This window comes from Panonychus citri, unplaced genomic scaffold (genome assembly GCF_014898815.1).
Source record: "Panonychus citri isolate SS breed McGregor unplaced genomic scaffold, ASM1489881v1 Contig00028, whole genome shotgun sequence".
NCBI lineage: Eukaryota > Metazoa > Arthropoda > Arachnida > Trombidiformes > Tetranychidae > Panonychus > Panonychus citri.
The window spans coordinates 2,706,400-2,727,189 of record NW_026515433.1 but is presented as its reverse complement, the minus strand read 5'-3'; the positions used below and the strand labels follow the sequence as shown (position 1 = coordinate 2,727,189).

Below are 20,790 nucleotides of genomic sequence, written 5' to 3'. Positions count from 1 at the left end.
TTTAATTAATTGGCGCAAATTAATTCCATCCAATTATTATCATTGTGATCGTCGATAGTCTCATTTAAATTGTTACAAACGATAGAATTTAATGTAAGTCGAATTAATTTCTATTCCATTGAAAGAATGTATCTGATTCGGTGAGATTCGGATATTCTTGAGAAAGAACAATCCTTGGATTCTTTGATTAATACTCATTGATTTCTCTTAATGAAAGGAGAAAAGAAAACGAGACAAATTCTCTTTTTAATGTTCTCTGAATTTCCTTTTTGTTTCTCATTTTTATTTTCATTTTTATTCTAATTAATTGATTATCGTCGCCTTTAACCCTAATCAATGTAATTCTGTCGAAAACCAATGTTAATCGTTAAATTAACCATTCATTTATTGTCTATCTTTTACTCAAGTGACCATCTTCATCTTGATGTTACCTCTCATTTTAAGTCAATCAATCTCCATCTTTAACTCAATCATCAATTACTTAAACTCTACCCTTGGTAAGTATCCTTTTGGTTTTTTCTATTCTTGCCTATTAATCCATTTTCTATTCTCTTTAACCTTGTTTGTTTATTTTTGAGAAAATCGTACATGTTAAATATGTGTCTCTCTTTTTTTTACATTCTGTCTTCTATCTGTCTGCCTTTTCATCTCTTTTTTTCTCTCTTTCTCTTGATTCTGGTTTAATGCTTTTTTGCCGGAAATTGATTCTGTGCCTTTGGTTAGAGAAAAGGTGATGTAGAAGATGCTAGACATCATTAGAATTTCTCAGTGGAATCTTTTTGTATTCTTTTCCATCTTTACTCAGGCGTTTTTCGTTTGGTTTTCACCTTTTTTTTCTTGTTATTGTTTTTTAGTTCCTTTTCTATAATCTGTACATTCTAACCTGACTTCGCTTTTGATTCTTATCCTACAATCAATTATATTTTGTGTGTTTGACAATCTGATCTAAATTCTCAACATGAAAGATGGAGACACTGTTTTCAAGCTTAACTGTTTAAATGAACAAACCCTTTTTAAATGTCATCTTGGTTTTGTTGCATGATTACATTTAAATAGTCAGTCTGGTTTTGCTTATCTCTGGTTGGTTTACAATCATTTGTGTCTAACCAATTTAAACGAAACTAGTGGTGGTTTAGATTGTTGATTATTTTGTTTCCCATTTTCTTTTTGTCTGTTGAAATCGTATATAAATGATCATGATCCATTTTTTGATGATTTACTCACTTGATTATATTCATGTTAATCCTATCTTTATGTGAATGAGAGATTATTTCACCTTCGAGAAGAAACTTATTTCTGTATCAGATCATCATCATCATCATCATCATCATATCATCATCATCCGATGTTTGTAATACTGGATTGATGTCTTTATTTTATGCTCTTTAATAATTAATTACCTTTATTCATTCATTTCCCTTCTAACTGTTAGTCTTTCAATTGTTTATTTTTCTTATTTATTATTATTTATTATACATCTATATTATATTTTATTTTTATTGTGATATTAATTGTTCATTTTGTGTACAGATCACTTTGCTAACTGTTAATCAAAAAGCCAACCTAAATAAACCATTAACATTAGGACTACGACGATTATTAAAATACTTATTCAATGGATAGATTTGTCAAATCAGTCAACAATATGAACTCAACGGTTCTCGTGCCTTCGAAATTAAGAGACATGGACATTGTTGGTAATAAGATTAGCAGTTGTACTGGCTCAATACCGCCCTGTTTAGCCAATGCCGATATGTACAGTTTTTACGTTATGATGAATGATGTTAAAGAGGAACTGCTCTGGGGACCGTCGAGTATTTCAACTTTTGGTGGTTCCTTTGCACCGGATGGATGTTGCCCAACTGTTAGAGATAAATCAATTAACTGTACAGTTGGTAGTAATCGATTAACTACATCTTTAGGAAGTAATATGTTAACCGGTGGTAGAATTACTGGAAGACATAGTCGTCAACCTTCAGCTGATGAATCTCTTGGCTCTTTAGGATCTACTGCATCATCATCTGATCTCGAAACGGATAGTGAAGCTGATTCATTTGTAAAAGATAAAGAATTAGATGATGCAACTCTACACTTAGCCCAAGCATTCCGGCAGCATTTACAAGCATTACACACGATACTTCATCAATTTGCCGATGCTGCTGATTATTTATCTCTCAGATATCAAGAAGAAATTGATTCTTCTTTTTAACATTTCCTATCCCTTAATCTTTGCCTCTTTTCTTTGGCTCTTTATTTTTCTCTACCTACTTACCTTTCCCGAAAAATTTTTCCACCTCCTTACATTAATTTCTAATCTTTAACCTTTTCTCCCTTTTCTCAGACTTTACTTTCTCTCTCACTACTTATCTTCCTATCTTCTTTTCTCTCTATCCCCTGTTTTTCTTCTTTACTCTCTCTCTCTCTTTCACTTCTTTTTTCTTTTCCATGTTCTTGCTTTTTCTCGAGAATCTTTTTGTTCTCTCTTTCCTCTGGCTCACGCACTCAAATCAAACGCAAATCATCAAGATATAAAATTGAGAAAAATGTTATATTATGAAAGTTATTGATTAATTTTTATGTTAATTTTCTTAGTTGCCGAATCTCATGAAAAAGAAAGAAGATGAACCAAGCCAAACCCAATTTTTTGCTTCAAAACCTGTAATTAAGTAGCAAAAACAACAATTAAGAAAAAAATTGACATTTACCAAATAAAAACAGAAACAAACAAAAACCCTAATTAAATGATTTTAAACAAGAACAACACAAATGATCAATTTAATTGTTGTTGTTGTTTCTTGTTGATTAAAATTCGAACCAATGATTAATATTCTAATCAAAAGAAGAGATTATTTGTGTTTTTATCTATTCAATTGTTGATCCATTTCCTTTGCATTTCCATTAAAAGTAATTAATTAACCACAAAAAGAAAATCAATTGTCTCAGTTACTCATTAACCTTCAAAACGAAATCGAACAAAATTACAATTTGAATCGATCGATTATTAAGATTAAATAAATTATAAAACCTTCGATTAGAAAATGTTAACAATCAATTAAGTCGATGATAAAGTTACGAGCTGAATTCGAATGAAAAATCGGCTGGAGCCGAATTCTAATCGACTGGTTGAATTTTCTTTGCGATTTTTGTTTTGTTTTTCTTCAAATGGAATCATTTTAATCTCTGATTTAATCAACAATTAACATTGAACATGACAATTTATTCATTAATCTGATTTACTCTACTTCTTAATTGCACCTTAAGTTGACCAATTGAAGGTAAGAGATGATTAATTATCCGAAATGTTTAGATTTTCTTTGATGATTTTCTCTTGTTATTTTCTTTTGCTCTTTTTGTTTATTTTTCCATTTCTCTTCTTATGACCAGATATCTACTGTTGGACAAGGTTGTCATTTGGAAAATGAGTAAAAATCGACCTTCATCTCCCTCTAATCGTCCACCATCACGACCTTCGTCTCGTTCATCTGTAAATAAACCGAATCGTCTTCCTGGTGATAGTGTTTTATTTGCTCCTGTTTACCAGGAAGAGAAGCTTGAAAATCTTCACAGTAAATTGAAAGAATCAACATTTGATGTAACTCTTATCAAGGAGAAATTACTAGAAAAAGCGAAAGCAACTCTTAATCTGACCAGATTACCACAATCAGGATCTTTTATACCTTTTTTTCATTTCGATGAATTTAGTGATGTTCATTTATCTTTTCTTCAACATAATCCACCTTACACTCCATGGTTTTCAATAACGGAAACATATTTCGGACCAGGAATCATTGAACTCCACAAATCTGTCTACAATATACTAATTGAACATCAAAATGAACGATATGGACCCGAGCAAACTGAACAAATTAATCCAACTGATCATGATTTCCTTATTGATATTGAACTGGACGATTCATATCAACCATCTTACACCATAACAAATTTAAATTAATCATTTAGACTATCAAATTATCCTGATTATCAGTGAATCTCCCTCTTCTAACCACTACAAAGTATAAATATCTTTTCTATCAATGTGTCTTAATGATTAATTAACTAAAAACTACCAATGATTGAGAAAATTAAATCACAATCTGCAATAGAATGAATTTAATTACTCTATCGGATGATTCACATTCTACCGAGAAAAAAAAACCACAAATCGATAGATAAACTCCACTCCCCTTAAATAATCAAATAATTGCCAAGAACTGATCAAAACACAATCAATTTCAATTGTTGATTAGGAATAAAAAAAACAATCAATTCAATCAAACAATTTACGAAGAGAGAAACGAGCGCCATCTATTGGTCGAATAGAAGAAAAAATTTATTTATCTTTTTTTCCTCATTAGGAAACTCAAGTTACCAATTGATTATTTAACTAAAATGATCAATTGATTATCTTTTGTAAATATAATCTATTGTTTATTGATTTTAATTGTGAAACCCTATTTGGTTTGGTGTTTCTCTTTTCAAGTGATTCAAATGAAAGGAAATAATTGATTCTAGAAAAAATTGTTGATACAATTTCGGTGACAAATTGTAAACAATGAGGAGATTGTTACTCAATCGTATTGTGAATCATATTTTATTAAATTATTTTAATATTTTAAAAGAAAATCCTACAAATTTGTATCGTTTCCAATCGATTGGAAGGTTAATCAATTTAATTGGATCAAATTGTAATGGATTAATTTCTCGTCCGAACATGTTAACACCTTTACTTGCGTTCTCGTTGACAGTTTATGCTAAATTTGATGAAAAGGACGAAGAGAAAAAGCTTTTCGAGAGAGCGGATAAATTGTTCAATGAGAATAAATTTGACTCTATGGTGGAACTGTTGAAATCTAATCCTTCTTGGGAAGATAATAACGAGGTTACCTGGAGATTAGCTCGATGTTATTATCACCAACTTAAATACCGAAGTGACAAAGGATCACCAGAGTACATGGAGGTTTTAAAAGGTTCACTCGCTCTCATTGAGAAATCTCTTGAAATCAACAGTAATTGTGGACCAGCTCACAAGGTAACTAATAGAATAGAAAAGTAAATTCATTTGCTAATTGTGTTGATCAATTATTTCTTTATTCTCAACAACAGTGGGCTTCAATTATCTTGGATGAATATTCAACGGTTCAAGGTACCAAAGTGCGAATTGGTAATTTACTCAAGATTAAAGGTCACATGGAAAAGGCAATTGAATATTCACCTAAAGATCCAACAGTTTATTACCTTTTAGGTGAATGGCACTATGGGTGTTCCTCTGTTACTTGGGTTGAAAGAAATCTAGCAAGTAAGACTCAATTCAATCAAATTAATCCAATTGTTAGTCAGTAAACTAATTGTGACCATTTTCAGAAATAATTTACGGTTCATTGCCTGAGGCGAGTTATGAAACGGCCCTTGAATTGTTTGAACAAGCGGAGAAGATTGAACCAGGTTTCTATTCAAAGAATCAAATTATGATCGCTAAAACTTTGTTGGCCTTGAATCGGGAAAAGGACAAGGCCACTGACCATCTCAAAGCGATTGTAACCAAGTACAAGGGATCAAAAAAATGGGCCGATGCTGAGGTTAGTTTATTTTTCTTTCTCTGATTTTCCTTTAATCATTGTGATTAATTTTTCTTCGTTGTTCCATTTTGTTGATTACAGGCTTACAAAGAAGCTACAACTTTATTGTCTAAAATTGGTGAACAAGTTCCTTCTTAATTAATCTTGATTGTAGATTTTGAATCCATGACGACAATCAACAATCTCCAAAATATTAATGTTACGATATCTTTTTATCAAATTCTATTTTCTATCACAATTCTAATAACCTTTTACATTCCTCTTAAATCTTATCAATTAATCGTAATAATTTTACCTGTAACATGTATTTTGTCAGTTTGTTGATCTTAAAGTTAACTAATTATCAACAATTCTCATCTCAATCTCATGCTCGAAAGAAATGATTTGATCAGTTGATTTAGCAACGAAATTTATAAAAACCGAAATTTCTTGATCTAATTGTCGTATTCCAAGCCAATATGATTATGGAATTAAAAATTGATACAAATTTTTAATTGGCAATTAATCTTCAGCGGCGGATAAATTTTTTCATGTTAGTAATTGTAGAGTGACAATTAAGGAAAGTCAATTGTTCCAGTTGAGATTTAGTTGAGGAAAAGGAACAACAAATTGATGTTCCTTATTAGGTTGATAGTTTCAAATTGTAAACAGTAAATTGTTGTCAAACTTTTGAACATAATCAGCTGAGCCTTTGGAATCAATAATTTAGGATACTGTTCACTTGGTACTTTACATAGGAAGGAATAGAAAAAATTTGTTCAGTGTTTTTTAACATCACAGAAACTAAGAATTGAGCTGCTGGTTCGTTGTACGTTTTTTCGTTACCAGAAAAGATTATACACCGAGTGAACGTTTCGATGATCTGATGAGAAATTAAAAAGAGAAAATGATTAAATTGTGAACGATCTAAATTATCATTTGATAACTTACATAATATTCCATGCTTGATGAATGATTTGAGAGAAATTTAAGTTCTGTATTTTTCAATACTCTTGAAAGAAGACGTAATAATAAGTGTAGATGTCGTCGATTCTCTGGTGGAATCAATAGAAACACCAAATTTAGAAGATTAATAATTTTCTCATCTCCTTCGGATGTGAAATGATCGTTTTGAGTTGTGGGTTCGCTGATTTCTCTCTTGATTAAACTTATGTAAGTTGGTTCAGGTGATCGAATCCTGAATGATCGCCAATTCTGTAAACTTGTTACGCTTTTATCCATCATGTATTCACCTTCTTCACAAGGGCTTTGAAGAATACAACCGAAATTCATAAGGCACAAAGAACTTTTGTAAGGCTCTTTCTCTAATTTACATCGTTTCAATCCTTCAATTCGTTGTTTTCGCATATTTCGAGGTAAAGTTGCGAGATGTTGCAAATTACGAGCTTCGGCTGGTTTGCGCCAAGAGTATAAAGCTTCAATACTTTGCGGTGAAGATGAGCCATCGAGTGAACCATCGGAAGAGGCAATCGCAGAAAAGATCGATGTCAACTGATCTTGTGATAAAATTCGAGTAACTGGACTTTGAGGGTGGAAAACAGTCTCGAAAATTGAATCATCTTTTTTCACTTTACTTGAAAGACCATTAGTACGACGACTATCGGCCTTTTTATTATTAAGAGGAGTTGATGTGTGAGTCTCGTAAATTGGCTCACGATTTTCCAAGGCCACATTAGAGTAAAGTTGACCACTTCGTTGACGATAGATACCTTGAAGATCACTTTCTTTAACAAGGGATACAATTAGAGGGTAAAAAATGGATGGAATCATGGGAGAGTCAAGATTAACAAAATATTCTCGAATGAGGTTGAAAACATCGCGTTCAAATCCAGGATAACGAGGTAAAGAGTTACCAGAATTGTTGGGCCCTGAAAGAAAAGGAAATAAGCAAAGGTTTTAATCAAATTCTCAAGTAAGAAAATGTTTCAATCAACTTGTTAGAAAAAAAAATTCTTACAGTTCGCTAGACATTTCATGGCGGACATGACCCAATGAGGAATATCCTTAGACTTATCGTTGACCAAAACAATTCCATTCTTATTGATATGAGTTGAATTGATGACGACAAATTGAGAGTTGATTTCTCGAGGATCAAGAAGAGATGTAAACATTGGTTGGATCATCGTTATATGTCGGATAATGACCTCTTTCCAAACATGAGATGAGTTTGGATCAAAGGTCAAGGTGAGAGATTTAATTGGTGAAACTGATCCATTGTTACTTTTAATTGCTGCTGAATTTTTGCCCAACGGTGGAGATGATTTATTATTAGAGTTGCATTGTTTTTCCATCATTTTCTCTTCTCGACATGACATATCTTCCTCATTGTCTCTGCTATTTTCCAAATGGGGATAAGGTATATTCTCATTCTTCAACCGATACAGATCCTTGTTATCCTTGAATTTTGAGCAACTTGTATTCTTGGTAACAACCTTTTCAATTATATCATATGTTAAAAATTTATCCAACAATTGAATAGCCTGTTGCCTGAGAAGTAAATAAATAATCCAAAGTAACAATTAAATAAATTGAAAGAATCACAAAAACAAAACAATAAGTAAAAATCTTTACCTTGAGATTTGTTTATTTTCATTTCTTTTTTGAGCTGATAAATACTCATAAAGCCAATCAACCGCTTTACAGGCCACAAAGCAATTGTCATAGGCTCTTAAATGACGACGGTGTCTCTTCAGACCAATCCCAGTACTAAAGTCATAGATAATCTGATTCCACTAAAAAGAAAACAAAGAGACAAACCAACAATTAAAAATTAATTCAATAGAAAAGAATAAAAATCAAATTCTAAACTAGAAAATAGTTGCAAACAAAGATAGAAAACCAAAAGCATCCGGTCAACTAAAAAGCAAAGATTTCCAATAGAATTTGAGAAAACGACAACCACTCTAAACGCTACAAACTAGACAATAAAACAATAAATCTCAAAGACAATCAACAACCAACAATTAAAGTACAACAATCAATAAATGAACGACAATTAATTAAAAAAATGACAGGTAAACTTACCAGTTTAGTGGCTTTGAATGGCCCATCGGTCATCTCATTGCCTCTTTGCTGTAACTTATGACACTCATGCATAGAGATTATTTAAAATAAATTGGTTAATCTAATGGCACAGAAGAATTTTAAATATAACTGATTACAAAACCAATCAATCTATTCCATTTTGTCCAATTAATTAATTAAAAGAGAGAAAAAAAAACAAATTAAAGTAACAAGAGAAACAAAATTCACCGATTATGTTGAAGAAAACAAAGTTTTCAAACCGAAGCTAAAAGCTGATTGGTTGTTCCCACCAGTCGGTTACCAAGAGTCGGTTGAGTTTCATTGTTGACGAGACTAAAGTTTAGTTAATTGTTTCAATTGTTTTTATTATTTTATTCTTTAATTGTTGTGTTATTGGTTGATTATTTCTCCTTTGGAAACAATTTAGCAACACCGGAAGGATTGGGTATTCGATAGATATTCTGATGTGCCAGTCATTTGGTGGATTGAAATTGTTTGACCGTTTCAGTTGATTTGTTTGTTTGAAACTCTCACGGAAACAACAACCACCACAAACCAGTCTAATCGGATCTTGATTAACTAGTCACTTGAAATTATTGATTTTTGTCAATTACAATCAACTTTAGATGGTAAACAGGTTACAGGTAACATAATACAACTTGTCGGGCTCATAATTTTGTCATTATGTTGTTTTTGTTTTTCGTTTGTTTAAATTAATTTGAGAAAATACCCTTGGAGATTATTACCTTTAGAAAAGGTTTTATTTTGGTTTATTCAATTTCGCTTAATTAAATTGCGACTCTCTGAACTATATAGCTGATTGTTATACTTGCTGTCAATAGACTGGCAACAAGAATTGGAAGTATCCATTTATTATCTGGTCCATCAAATATACCAAGATGATCACTAATTCGGGGTTTGTCAATGATGGTCGTTCTCTTCAGTTCTGAGATACTCCGTTGTGGCCTGAAATTTGTTTCTGGCGTCATTTTAACCTGTAACTGGATCAAATCATTGATTGGACCATTATATTCACATTCAATTGAGTCGTTATTCAATTTGGTTACTTCACATTTAGTGTTTTCTATCAATACATTGACTGTTAAATTTTGAATACTTTTGGTAACGTTTTTCAAGTGAATGATCAAAGAACCATGTTCATCGGAATAATAAGCTCGATTATAAATGTCACCAATTCTAAAACAAGAATCAGATGAATTTCTATTTTTATTGTTGGAATTTGAACATTTAAATGATTTCCACACGCAACCCCAAAGGAAACCATAAGAACGACAAGTGATACAATCGTCAAAACTTTCACAATCAATCAAATTTACATGGTAATCAATGGTTTCGCCCTTTTCACCAATATAATCAACTCTAAATAAACCAGTGTGATGAATAAAATTGATCAAAGGCTTTGGTTTTCCTAAATGTTTCGTATCAATTACCTGACAATCAATGGACAAGTTGACAATCAAGATACACTTGTAAATACCATTGGGTGAAAGCAATACAATCAACACATGAGAATCTGGCCAACTGATTGTAACAATCTTTGAACCAATGATCGGGTTTTCATAATCTTTACGAATTAGACGAGATTTGATTAAACTATTTCCCGTCCCAATTATGTATTGATTAAGTGATGAGGTTGAACACCTATTATATTCCGTGTCAATTGGTTTGCAATCAAACTTTGATTTTTCATTTTTAATCATCATCTTAGGCAGCAAGTGGACATTTTTAGGTGATTGAGCTTTGTAACATTGATTGCCAATCGAATCAAAAACTGAATGTAAATCATCAACATCGTAAACTTCAATTGATCCTGTTGATTGATTCGAGAAACTAATCAACATGATTTGTTTGTCTCCTAAGATGGCAAGAGACAATGTTCTGGGTTGCTGATTGTTCACAATGATTAACTTTAATCCAATCATCGATGATAATTGTTTCGTCTTACAGAATCTTATCAAGAGATAATTAGTTTCCTTTGAATGGGATAATTTCAATAAGATGAATGTGAAATTTTCATCGTAAACTTGATCAACAATTTGACTTTGGAAATTAATTTTCTCATCAGAAATTGAGATTCCATCTAATGGAAGGCTAATTGTATCCTGTAAATTAATCAAATCAACCGGTGAATCTGCTGATTTTGATTTACGAGCACCAGTTACAAGACTATACTGTTCAATTATATTGAACTGATTAACTGATTGCTTACGAAAACCAATTGATCCAACTGAAGTGACCAGAAATTTACTTCTTGAAAAGGGGATTGGCTTTAATTGTCGATTGGCAAATTGATCATTAGTGAGGTTTAATTGTTTCGCTTTTAAAACTCTCGTCTTTGATTGAGGTGACAGAAGAAAATCCGTTTCCAGTGTAACTAAGAAAATCAAATGATCAATATAAAAGCCATAAACATCCGCCAACGAGTCAGTGGCCTTTAACCGAACCGATCGAAGTGGAATACTAATCAACTGATTGTCTGATCTTCTTTCAAACCATAAATTGTACGAATCATTTGGCAAGACAAATGGATGAAGAATCGTCGTAAAATCTTGGTAATAATACTTAACATGAGAAAAAGAAAACTGAACACCAACAATTAACGATAAAAAATTAATCGTCAACAATTTATCGTGAGAAAACATAATCATAAAATCCAAAGAAAACGAAAACCAAATTAACTTAATTGTTTGGAAATGGAAAAACAAACAGGATTCTATTAATCAATTCCCTTTAAATTACCCTAACAATCAAATATTCTATTTGTTTTCTTTAACCACCCCACTAATTAGTTTCTCTTTAAATTCTACAATGTTAATAAATTACGATCACTGATTCTTTTGGTTGTTACAATTAATTTCCATTCTTAATTAGTGATTAAAAATCAATTCGAAACGAACGCCATCTGTTGGGAGAAAATCGTAAATCCGTTTTGTTTATTTTTTCTGATAAACAAATTTTTCTAATTCTTTGTAAATATAATTTAAATGATCATTTATTGTTTATTGTTATTATTTTGGTTACTTTTTGGTGTTTGTGGTGTTTTTTAGTGAGACTCGTTTTTTAATTACTTCCTTGCGAACAAATGAATGGGAAGAATTGATTTCAATCCATTCAATTGTGAATACAATTTATTTTCAATGACATATTTAAATTATATTCTATATTCAGTTAATTTAACCATCTACTGATTAACAAAGTGTCAGATAATTTTTGTTTGTATAATAGAAAAGAACAAAATTAATCGGCTTCTCATCACATTATTGGTTATGTCTGGTCACAATTGTCGGAAAAAGGTTAGCTTAACCTATGTAATTCGTGATGAGGTGGAAAAGTTTCACAGATCAGGAATTAATTCATTACAATTTGATCCAACATTAAACCGGTTGTACTCAGCTGGACGTGATTCTATCATTAGAATATGGAATCTACGAAATCCTAAAGAGCCTTATCTCCAGTCAATGGAGCACCATACTGATTGGGTTAATGATATTGTTATTTGTTGCAATGGTAAGAATCTCATCACCGCATCAAGTGATACTACGGTCAAGGTCTGGAATGCTCATAAAGGTTTCTGCATGTCCACCCTGCGAACCCACAAGGATTATGTTAAAGCGTTAGCCTATGCGAAGGACAAGGAACAGGTCGCCTCCGCTGGCCTGGATCGAGCAATATTCTTATGGGATGCAAATACATTGACCGCCTTAACAGCTTCCAATAATACAGTTACCACTTCATCTCTTACTGGTAATAAAGATTCAATCTATAGCCTTGCCATGAATCCATCGGGTACAGTTATTGTTTCCGGTTCAACGGAGAAAGTTATTCGTGTTTGGGATCCAAGAAGTTGCCAGAAATTAATGAAACTTAAAGGTCATTCCGATAATGTAAGAGCTCTAATGGTTAACCGGGAGGGAACTCAATGTCTCTCCGCTTCAAGTGATGGTACCATTCGTCTATGGTCATTGGGTCAGCAAAGATGCATTCTCACCATGAGGGTTCATGATGAAGGTGTTTGGGCTTTACAGGTTAACGAAACGTTTACCCAGTGTTATTCAGGTGGAAGAGATAAAAAGTTAATCATGACTGATTTAAGGAATCCAGAAAATCGGGCTGTGATATGTGAGGAAAGTGCACCCATACTGAAAATGCTTCTCGTCCCACCGGATTACAATAGTATCTGGGTTTCGACCACCGATTCGTGTATCAAAAATTGGTCTCTTTCTCATAGTCGATTGAAAAACTTTTCCCATTCCAATTGGGATGATTATGATTCTGATTTATCTCCACCTTTAAACAATAAACCCGAAATGGTTATAATGGGTAATCCAGCTCTTCGTCAGTATCAAATTCTCAATGATAGACGATTCATTCTTACCAAAGATACTGATTGTAATGTTGCAATTTACGATGTGCTCAAGGCGATTAAAGTACAAGATCTTGGAAAGGTTGATTTAGAGGAAGAGGTTAAGAAAAGATTTAAATCAATTTATGTGCCAAATTGGTTTATAGTTAATCTGAAATCGGGAATGTTATCAATCCACCTAGAAGAACCTGACTGCCTATCAGCTTGGGTTTCTGCTAAAGAATTTGGATTCGCCAGTCCCAACGATCCATCCGATCCTAAAATTAACCTTGGACATTTACTACTTCAAGCGCTTTTTGAACATTGGCCACCACAAATACACAGTTATAATCGTAGTCATCATTCCGGGTCCAGTGAACATGATGGAGATCCATTGGTCAATGGGGGCGATGAAGAGAATCTAGAGGAATCTGGTCGAAGGTCAGAAGAATCGGGAAAAATTGTAATCCAAAGACCTTACAATCAATATTTTAGTGTTCCAGCTCATACACCGATCATTTTAAGCGAAGGAAGTAATCGAACATTATTACGACTTTTAGTGGGCGATGCTCGTCGGGAAACGGAAGACATGTTATTACAAGAAAATGTTCCTCTATGGATTAGTGAAGCATTATTTTTCCATAAATTGCCAAAGTTTACGAAAACATCATTCTTCCTTTTACCTCATCCCTCTTCTGGTATTAAATCATATCAAAGAAAAGATCGATTAACAGCTAATGATCTTTTACAAGTTCGAAAAGTTATTGAACATGTTTATGAGAAAGTTTTAGGTGTTGGTCTTGATGGTTCTACAACCGGTGGTACTGGAAATCCTTCGGGTGGATCAACAGCTACTTCAGCTGGAGTAACAGCTTCAGGAGTTGGTGGTAATGGTTCAACTGGAGGATTATCGTCAACTAATTCAACTGGTCACAATAATAATAGTCAAGAAAGATCATCCGATTCCAGTGTTTCTGGTAATTTGGATAAAGAAGATGATAAAATACTGCCAGAGGAAAAGGTGGAATTACTTTGTCAAGATCAAGTACTCAATCCAAATATGGACCTTCGGTCAGTTAGACATTTTATTTGGAAAAGTGGCCAAGATTTAGAACTACATTTTCGACCCATCAAATGAGGATATTCACCTTAAGAATGGGATGCTCACAATTTCATCATCGACATCATCATCTCTCAAGTCTAATTATAAAAATCATTCGGCGAAAATTATGTATCTCTCTCCCTTTACTTCCTCTTTCTCTCTTCATCTACAATTCTGGAACCAAAACAGATCAAGAAAACGAAGACAAATCCTGCTAATTGACACCTTTTTCATTCTCTAACCATTTCTTTAATCACAATTAGCCAATCAAAGAAATGACCTAAAGCCTTAAACACAAGTAAATATCTTTAAGAGATTATCTATCGTTCCAAATTAACCATGATGGAAAATCAATAATAGTAATTATTTAAAACAAGGAAAATCTTCATCAATTAGTAAATTGTTACATCTCTGTTGAAACCTTTAAACAAATCAAAACGCAAACACAACTAAGCATCTTCACAATCTATTCAATTCACAGAAAAAAAACTTATTTCATCTTCTCCTCGCACTCACAACCAAGGGTACTAATGACGACCAAGACGCTAAGAGAATCACCACCAACCGATGGATGAGCGATGTTTTTTTGCCATGGACAGAATTTTCGACCTTTGTGTATAATCACATTGATATTGTAAACAAATTTTCACACCATCAACAATTAATTGTTTGATTACCACTAGTCTAATGAAAAGACAATTGTCTATTCCTCTCATCAACCATTTATCCAATTCCACCTTCTCTTTTCCCTATTTCTCAATCTTTCGCATCTTTATCGTTCCAATTTTCTTTTCACTATCTTCATCTTCATCTTCATCATCATCACTCACTCGCTCCTCTCTCGATCTTGTTATACGAATAATTATAATATTAATGATAATATTGATTGATAACAATTAATAATAAATCTGGGGTAAGATCCTAGTTATGATTGCAATCATTTCGTTCAATGTTCACGATGAAAGTCTCACATTATTCGTGTTATTTACTACGACTAAAAACAAAGCAATTAAATCGTAATATTTTATTCTGTCCTTCGGTAGTTCGTATATTATGATTAACTCAAGTTCCAAGTTCTGAGTCTATTCATTTACAATGAAAGATAAAAAATCGCAGTTAAATTACAGGAAACTTCATCAAGTTTCCTACAAGTTTTTTTCTGAATACTTTTCAGAGCCCAGATTCAAGTTTCGATCTCAATTCCAAGCTCATTCTGGTCATTCAACAAAATTCATTTTCAAGGTCATTAAATGTTTAGAATCAGCGTTAATTTCAACAATCACGGGATAGCAAGCACGATAACTGAATCGTTTGAAACGTTGATGAAACAACATTTACAGTGATTTGAAATTTTCACAAGATTTAAATTCTAATGTTAATTTAATCCCTTTAATCTATTTTTATTACTTAATTCTCAAACCTTAATGATTTGAGACCAAAGGGATTTAGTGGAGATTAAACAATTAACTGATTCTCATGTTAACCAAAAAAAAAATTTAGTACAAATTTGCAGACAATAAGTTCACCTAATTAATAAAACTCGAACGTTTTGATAAGTAATTAATTTTCTATTCTTTTAATTTGATTAAATCATTAATATGAATATCAAATTACAGAGAAAAAAGTCTTGTGATGATTTAATCGGAATATTTAATTAACTGTAATAAGGAAATGTTGATATGAAAAGTAATTAACTAGCTAACCATTAATTATGCAAAATTGACTTGAGAAAGTTAAAATTTTGTTCTCATATTAAAGATTGTCAATTGTGTTGATCAAGTTGACAATAGAATATGATTAATACAACATTTAAATTGATCGAAACTATTGATTGTCGAGGATTTGTTTTCTTTTCTCTCTGACAATTTAATCCAATTGTTTCTTCATATCTTTCCCAAGAGATTTACCTTTAAATATTGTCATTTGTGTTCTTATGTAATCATTATAAGTTGATTGTTATGATTTCACCTGAAAGGTAATACAAAATGTTACCTGCAAGTTGAAATAATGATGATGGAAAATTGGAGTAAAATGATGAATAATTAATGAATATACAAGGGCGGTGGTTCTTATTGCAAAGGAACTTAAATATTTTCTATCATCAAGTGAGAGAGTGAAGACAGGAAGAGGAGAGAGAGAGAGAGAGAGAGAGAGAGAGAAATGATGGAGAAGATAAAAGATGATGATAATCAAATCGTTGGAAATGGTTCATCTTATTGTTTCGAGAATCATTTCATTGGAATAATAAAATCAAAGGAATTGAGAATAAGGTGAATTGAAAAAGAAAACAGTTTCTCTCAATTTCTAATGTTTTTCTATCATTTAAATTATTAATTAATTTCTCTTCCTGTTATCATCATCATGTTAATGTCTATTGTCCATCATGTGAAATTGAAATTCATCACGATAATCCTGTGAGAGACAATCAACCAGCGACCATTTTGTTTTAACTACCAAGTTTATTATGTTTTCCTTTAATTGTATCAACTTATTATCGTGTTGGTCAACATAAAATCATTGGAAGGGGAATAGTAAAAATGGACTGGATTCATTTCAATTTTCGAGATTAACTCAATTTAATTGCAATCGAAATAATCTCACCATGAATTGAATTATTCAGTATTTTCTCTCGGTGTTTATGTTTTTCTCCTTTATTTTTATTCTTTTCTAGGCCCTGGACCCAAAATATGCTCTTTTTGACTTCATTAACCTTCTATTCTCGAAGTGAACTAAACTGTGACCCTTATTCACTATTCGACTCGTTGATTTTATTGACAATTAATTCATTTTCCATCCAATTAAAACAATTGGTTACCAAGGTTTCGTCGGTGATGAAGTCTCGTTTCTCTTCAAGTTCAGGATTTAATCTTATTCATTTGATTATCTTCTCGGTAGATCGACAATCAACTAATCATCTAATTAATATAAATAATCTTCCCATCAAATATTATCTTTACAATTTTCACCAATTAACAGCAATGATCTCGTTTGTGTTCCCATTTCTTGGACTAATAATCATTGGTCATTCAGTCATCACCACCTATGGTCATCCAGTAAGTTAAATGATCTTAATTGTGATTAGCCAAACAATTTAACTCGTTTCTCTGTTTGATTCCAGTGTGGGGCTGAAGCGGCCGAGGACACAATCGATGCCTTCTTGGAGCAACCGTTATTTAGCACAGTTAAGGTTTGGCATCTTGTTATGATCCTCATGTTGATCGGCATAATCGCTACGATTGTGGCCTGTTGCATAATGCGATGCCGAATACCTCGAACTAAGCAAGAGATTGAAGCGGATGCGATTCGAAAGAAGGTAACTAAACAATTTCGAGCTCATTTGAACAAAATACCCATCGAAGGAATGGAACTAATAGGAGGTAAGAATTTACATTCAAATTCGATGTTCGCAAGTTTATCATTCGTTTTGTTTTCTTCTTTTTCTTCTTAGTGCTCAACGAAGTCAAAGATTACGAAGAGGAGAGAATACAAAAAGGAACAATCGAAGAAAAGAAAACTCTAATGAAGAGATTAAAGGCACTTTTCTCATCGGATAAACAAGATTCTATGGAAAGATCAGTTTCTAAGGACGAAGGCGACATCGAAGATAATAAAGATGACCAAGGTGAAGAAATGAACGAAAAATCGGCTTCAACTAATCCGAAATTAATCAACACCATTGTTTCAATTACTTCGGACGTCGATCAGATCACAGTGTCCAGTCCAACTTTATCATCTAAGGAAAAATATTGACCATATGATTAGTGTTACAACTTTCAAATTGATTGATAACAATCAAAGTTAATCAAAGTGACTTGATTTTTATCAATTTTGTGAACCATTTAAAGTGCAAAACGCAAACATTGAGTGTTTATCAAAGCTAATTAATGGATCCATTGTGATTAATCAACAATTAAGCCTTTTCCTTTTCTTACCAATAAATTATTACTTCATTTTTCAACAATTAACTGGTTTATTCAATCCGGTGTTTTCCCCTCGATTAATTTGATCGTAAATCATTTCTGGTTGATTAACTGGTTTCAGGATTAATCTCATTGTTTTAAATTGTTCCGATTTATTTTTCCATCTGAAAATCTTGATGATTGAAACAGTTGAAAGCTGATCAATCAATCAGTCAGGATTGTTGTTCACAATTTAGTCAATTGTTGCTGATGGTTAAAAATTATCCACAGTTGATAACTGATGGTGATTGTTTTAAATGAATTAATCATCAATCAAATATCATCAACCTTTCAATTGAAATTTTTTTATTATCAAACTAGTTGTTGATATTGTCTTTTTTTGATTGTTACTTATGATTAAGATGATTACATCGTTAGGGAAATAAATTCATTAATTACACACAGAAAGCATATGAAATATTGCATATGATAAAAAGGCAATTAGTCAGGCAGCTTCAAGGCACACAAATTAAGGTGATTGTTTTTGATTGAGATTGCGATTAGATGGCAATGCACATATAGAAATGATTAAAATTAAGCAAAAACATGAGGAAAATTAAAATTGATCATTGGGCTGATTTGATTATATCAAAAAGCAAAAAAGTAAATTCAAATTTCCTAATGAAACTTAAAAGCAGCGTAAATATAATTACGAGTATTATGTTTGATTTGATTGTTGATGATAAAGAAAAAAAAATGATTATTAGCAGATTAATTGCGATTGAGTTTTCTTTTTGTTGAATTTTTCAGCTTGTCCATTTCATCCGAAGATGAAATCGTATGGTCATGGCACAATTCGGTGTACGAGTTTCGAGTTTTTGTTTCATGGTTAATTTAAAAATGAAAGTGAAGTGAAATAATTAACGTGTGCGAAAAGAACGATGATCGTCACTTTTTGAGGTTAATTTACCAATTTCGATGTTGAATTAAAAATATTGAAGAAGATGAGAAAATAATGAAGAGCCTGACATTGGTTCACTTTTGTTTGAACGCTTTGGTTCACTGAAATGATAACCATTGGCCGTATTCGTTTTTTCGGTAAAAACGAGGCTGACATTTGATGAAAACGGTCAAAAAGGGAAATGGGTGCTTCTGGATAAACGCGAGAGCTCTTCGTACATCGGCCACATAGTCTGGACCTTCAGCTTCAGGGGAAGTTGAAAGATACTAGAAAATAAAAAGTGAATAGAAAAATTATTAAATTGTAGTAACAAGAAAGACGATTAGAAGATTTTCGTCTGTCTCTAAATTTACCTTAAGAATAATATCATCTCCAAGCTCCATCCAATCATCAATACATCGAACCGGTTCATAATTGAAAGGACCAATTCTCATTAGGCCACCATATTCCCCGTAGGTTTCATAGATCATCAACATATCTGGAGATCCAGGAGAAAACAACCGACTAGATCTAAGCGGAACATCAGGACCTTTATCAGCAAAAATGGCTGGATAGAGTTCACCAGTTTTAACGTTCACAGCAGCGCCATGAATAACGGGAAGATTTATATCATTTCGAACAAAATTATTCAATTCACAAACACATGCAGTGATCAAGTGGATATTCACTGGTTGACGTTGAAAACAATCTTTAAATTAAGAGATAAATAGAAAAATTCAGTGAAACAAACAAACGTAATCTGTAATAATATTGAACAGTAAGTAATCAAACTTACACAAAATTTCGAGGCAAAGCTCAGTTGAGTAACATTTAGAGTCTTTGAATCCACCAATCATATGTAGTTCAAATTCACCAGCAGTAGTAGCAGAATATTCCTCAACTTTACAAATCATCTCTTTGATTCCTTTTTCTTTACCTGAACCATCGAAATGGCCTAAAGCAACAACACCACTACCCGAATGTCGAAGTACAACAATGCTACAAGTTGTCGCTTCGGTGGTTCCAACGATACTTATGTTTACTATTGAAATGAGAGCGAAAAAATTAGTTCCATCTATTGTTAATCAAATGTGAAGGTAAAAACACTCTTTTTGTTTCATTGGAGATGATAGAATGATCGATAAAATGAATCAATATTAACATTTCCTCTATTCAATGGAAGCAAATGAACCAATTCTTCAAGAGAATAGAACTTACAATCATTTGGAGAAACGACAGCGAATTCTCTTTGAATAACGTGTAAAGATCCAACAGGACTAACGCTTTTGTGAGGCTGAGGTAACAATCGTCGAGAGTATTCCTAAAAAAGGATGGAAATAAAAGGAAGAAGGAAAAAGAAAGAAATAACTGAGTTAAAATATTCTAAAACAAAGAAAAAAAACAGTAGCCACCATTTCTTGAAAATTTTTGTAGAAAAAGAGAGTGAAAGGAATAAATTACGTTCAAAGAAATACCGTTCAAGACATTTTTCCTTTCTTTTCCTTTCTCTTTTCTTCAAAAACTAATCAACATAACAGAACAAAATTTTCACTTTTGGTTTTCTATTCTCTTAATGACAAAAAAGAACAATTTTAGGTTCATTTTTTCTTCTTCTTACTTTGAGAGATGGATGAGCATCAAATAGAGACTGAGTGTCCGAATAAAATTTATCCATAACTACTCCATTGATGAAAAGAGGCATGTTGATAGGCTGTAAGAAATACACTAATTAAAAGGGGAATTAATCAATTTGGAAATCACGAAAACAGTTAACAGTTAACAGACACAATTAACTCATGAATGTGTGAGAAGAAAAACAAACAAAAAACAAAGAAAAGAAAATCTAATCAAGAAGGAGCTTCCATATTCTTTCGGTAGATGTCACG

General features: G+C 32.3%; 7 protein-coding genes across 8 annotated transcripts; 5 read left to right on the top strand and 2 right to left on the bottom strand.

The window, feature by feature from the left end:
* The first annotated feature begins 135 nt into the window (after positions 1-135).
* LOC128397171 (mid1-interacting protein 1-like) lies at positions 136-2,761 on the top strand. Of its 2 annotated transcripts, none has more exons than XM_053357856.1 (2): positions 136-497; positions 1,531-2,761. In XM_053357856.1, the coding sequence occupies exon 2, from the start codon at positions 1,616-1,618 to the stop codon at positions 2,207-2,209; it is 594 nt and encodes a 197-aa protein (XP_053213831.1). In that variant the 5' UTR covers positions 136-497; positions 1,531-1,615; the 3' UTR covers positions 2,210-2,761. The 2 variants fall into 2 exon arrangements, with proteins under 2 accessions (XP_053213831.1, XP_053213832.1); XM_053357857.1 differs by lacking the exon at positions 136-497 and adding an exon at positions 1,017-1,427.
* A 353-nt stretch (positions 2,762-3,114) lies between these two features.
* LOC128397172 (uncharacterized) lies at positions 3,115-4,109 on the top strand. Its single transcript, XM_053357858.1, has 2 exons — positions 3,115-3,275; positions 3,385-4,109. Exon 2 carries the CDS (start codon positions 3,419-3,421, stop codon positions 3,950-3,952), a length of 534 nt encoding a protein of 177 aa, XP_053213833.1. The 5' UTR covers positions 3,115-3,275; positions 3,385-3,418; the 3' UTR covers positions 3,953-4,109.
* A 140-nt stretch (positions 4,110-4,249) lies between these two features.
* Positions 4,250-5,926, top strand: LOC128397170 (regulator of microtubule dynamics protein 1-like). Its single transcript, XM_053357855.1, has 4 exons — positions 4,250-5,029; positions 5,104-5,296; positions 5,362-5,576; positions 5,658-5,926. The coding sequence occupies exons 1-4, from the start codon at positions 4,553-4,555 to the stop codon at positions 5,712-5,714; spliced, it is 942 nt and encodes a 313-aa protein (XP_053213830.1). The 5' UTR covers positions 4,250-4,552; the 3' UTR covers positions 5,715-5,926.
* LOC128397169 (DEP domain-containing protein 1B-like) lies at positions 5,404-9,147 on the bottom strand. Its single transcript, XM_053357854.1, has 5 exons — positions 8,601-9,147; positions 8,148-8,308; positions 7,534-8,063; positions 6,507-7,444; positions 5,404-6,438 (listed from the first exon to the last, which is right to left on the bottom strand). The coding sequence occupies exons 1-5, from the start codon at positions 8,670-8,672 to the stop codon at positions 6,274-6,276; spliced, it is 1,866 nt and encodes a 621-aa protein (XP_053213829.1). The 5' UTR covers positions 8,673-9,147; the 3' UTR covers positions 5,404-6,273.
* Positions 9,148-11,570: 2,423 nt separating this feature from the next.
* LOC128397167 (WD repeat-containing protein 48-like) lies at positions 11,571-15,002 on the top strand. Its single transcript, XM_053357851.1, has 2 exons — positions 11,571-14,363; positions 14,547-15,002. The coding sequence occupies exon 1, from the start codon at positions 11,888-11,890 to the stop codon at positions 14,099-14,101; it is 2,214 nt and encodes a 737-aa protein (XP_053213826.1). The 5' UTR covers positions 11,571-11,887; the 3' UTR covers positions 14,102-14,363; positions 14,547-15,002.
* A 1,189-nt stretch (positions 15,003-16,191) lies between these two features.
* On the top strand, positions 16,192-18,026 carry LOC128396989 (uncharacterized). Its single transcript, XM_053357652.1, has 3 exons — positions 16,192-17,118; positions 17,184-17,442; positions 17,514-18,026. Exons 1-3 carry the CDS (start codon positions 16,753-16,755, stop codon positions 17,813-17,815), a joined length of 927 nt encoding a protein of 308 aa, XP_053213627.1. The 5' UTR covers positions 16,192-16,752; the 3' UTR covers positions 17,816-18,026.
* Positions 18,027-18,313: 287 nt separating this feature from the next.
* LOC128396988 (protein N-terminal asparagine amidohydrolase-like) lies at positions 18,314-20,727 on the bottom strand. The gene is made up of 5 exons (XM_053357651.1): positions 20,523-20,727; positions 20,123-20,225; positions 19,701-19,946; positions 19,279-19,613; positions 18,314-19,191 (listed from the first exon to the last, which is right to left on the bottom strand). Exons 1-5 carry the CDS (start codon positions 20,604-20,606, stop codon positions 19,024-19,026), a joined length of 936 nt encoding a protein of 311 aa, XP_053213626.1. The 5' UTR covers positions 20,607-20,727; the 3' UTR covers positions 18,314-19,023.
* Positions 20,728-20,790: the final 63 nt, after the last annotated feature.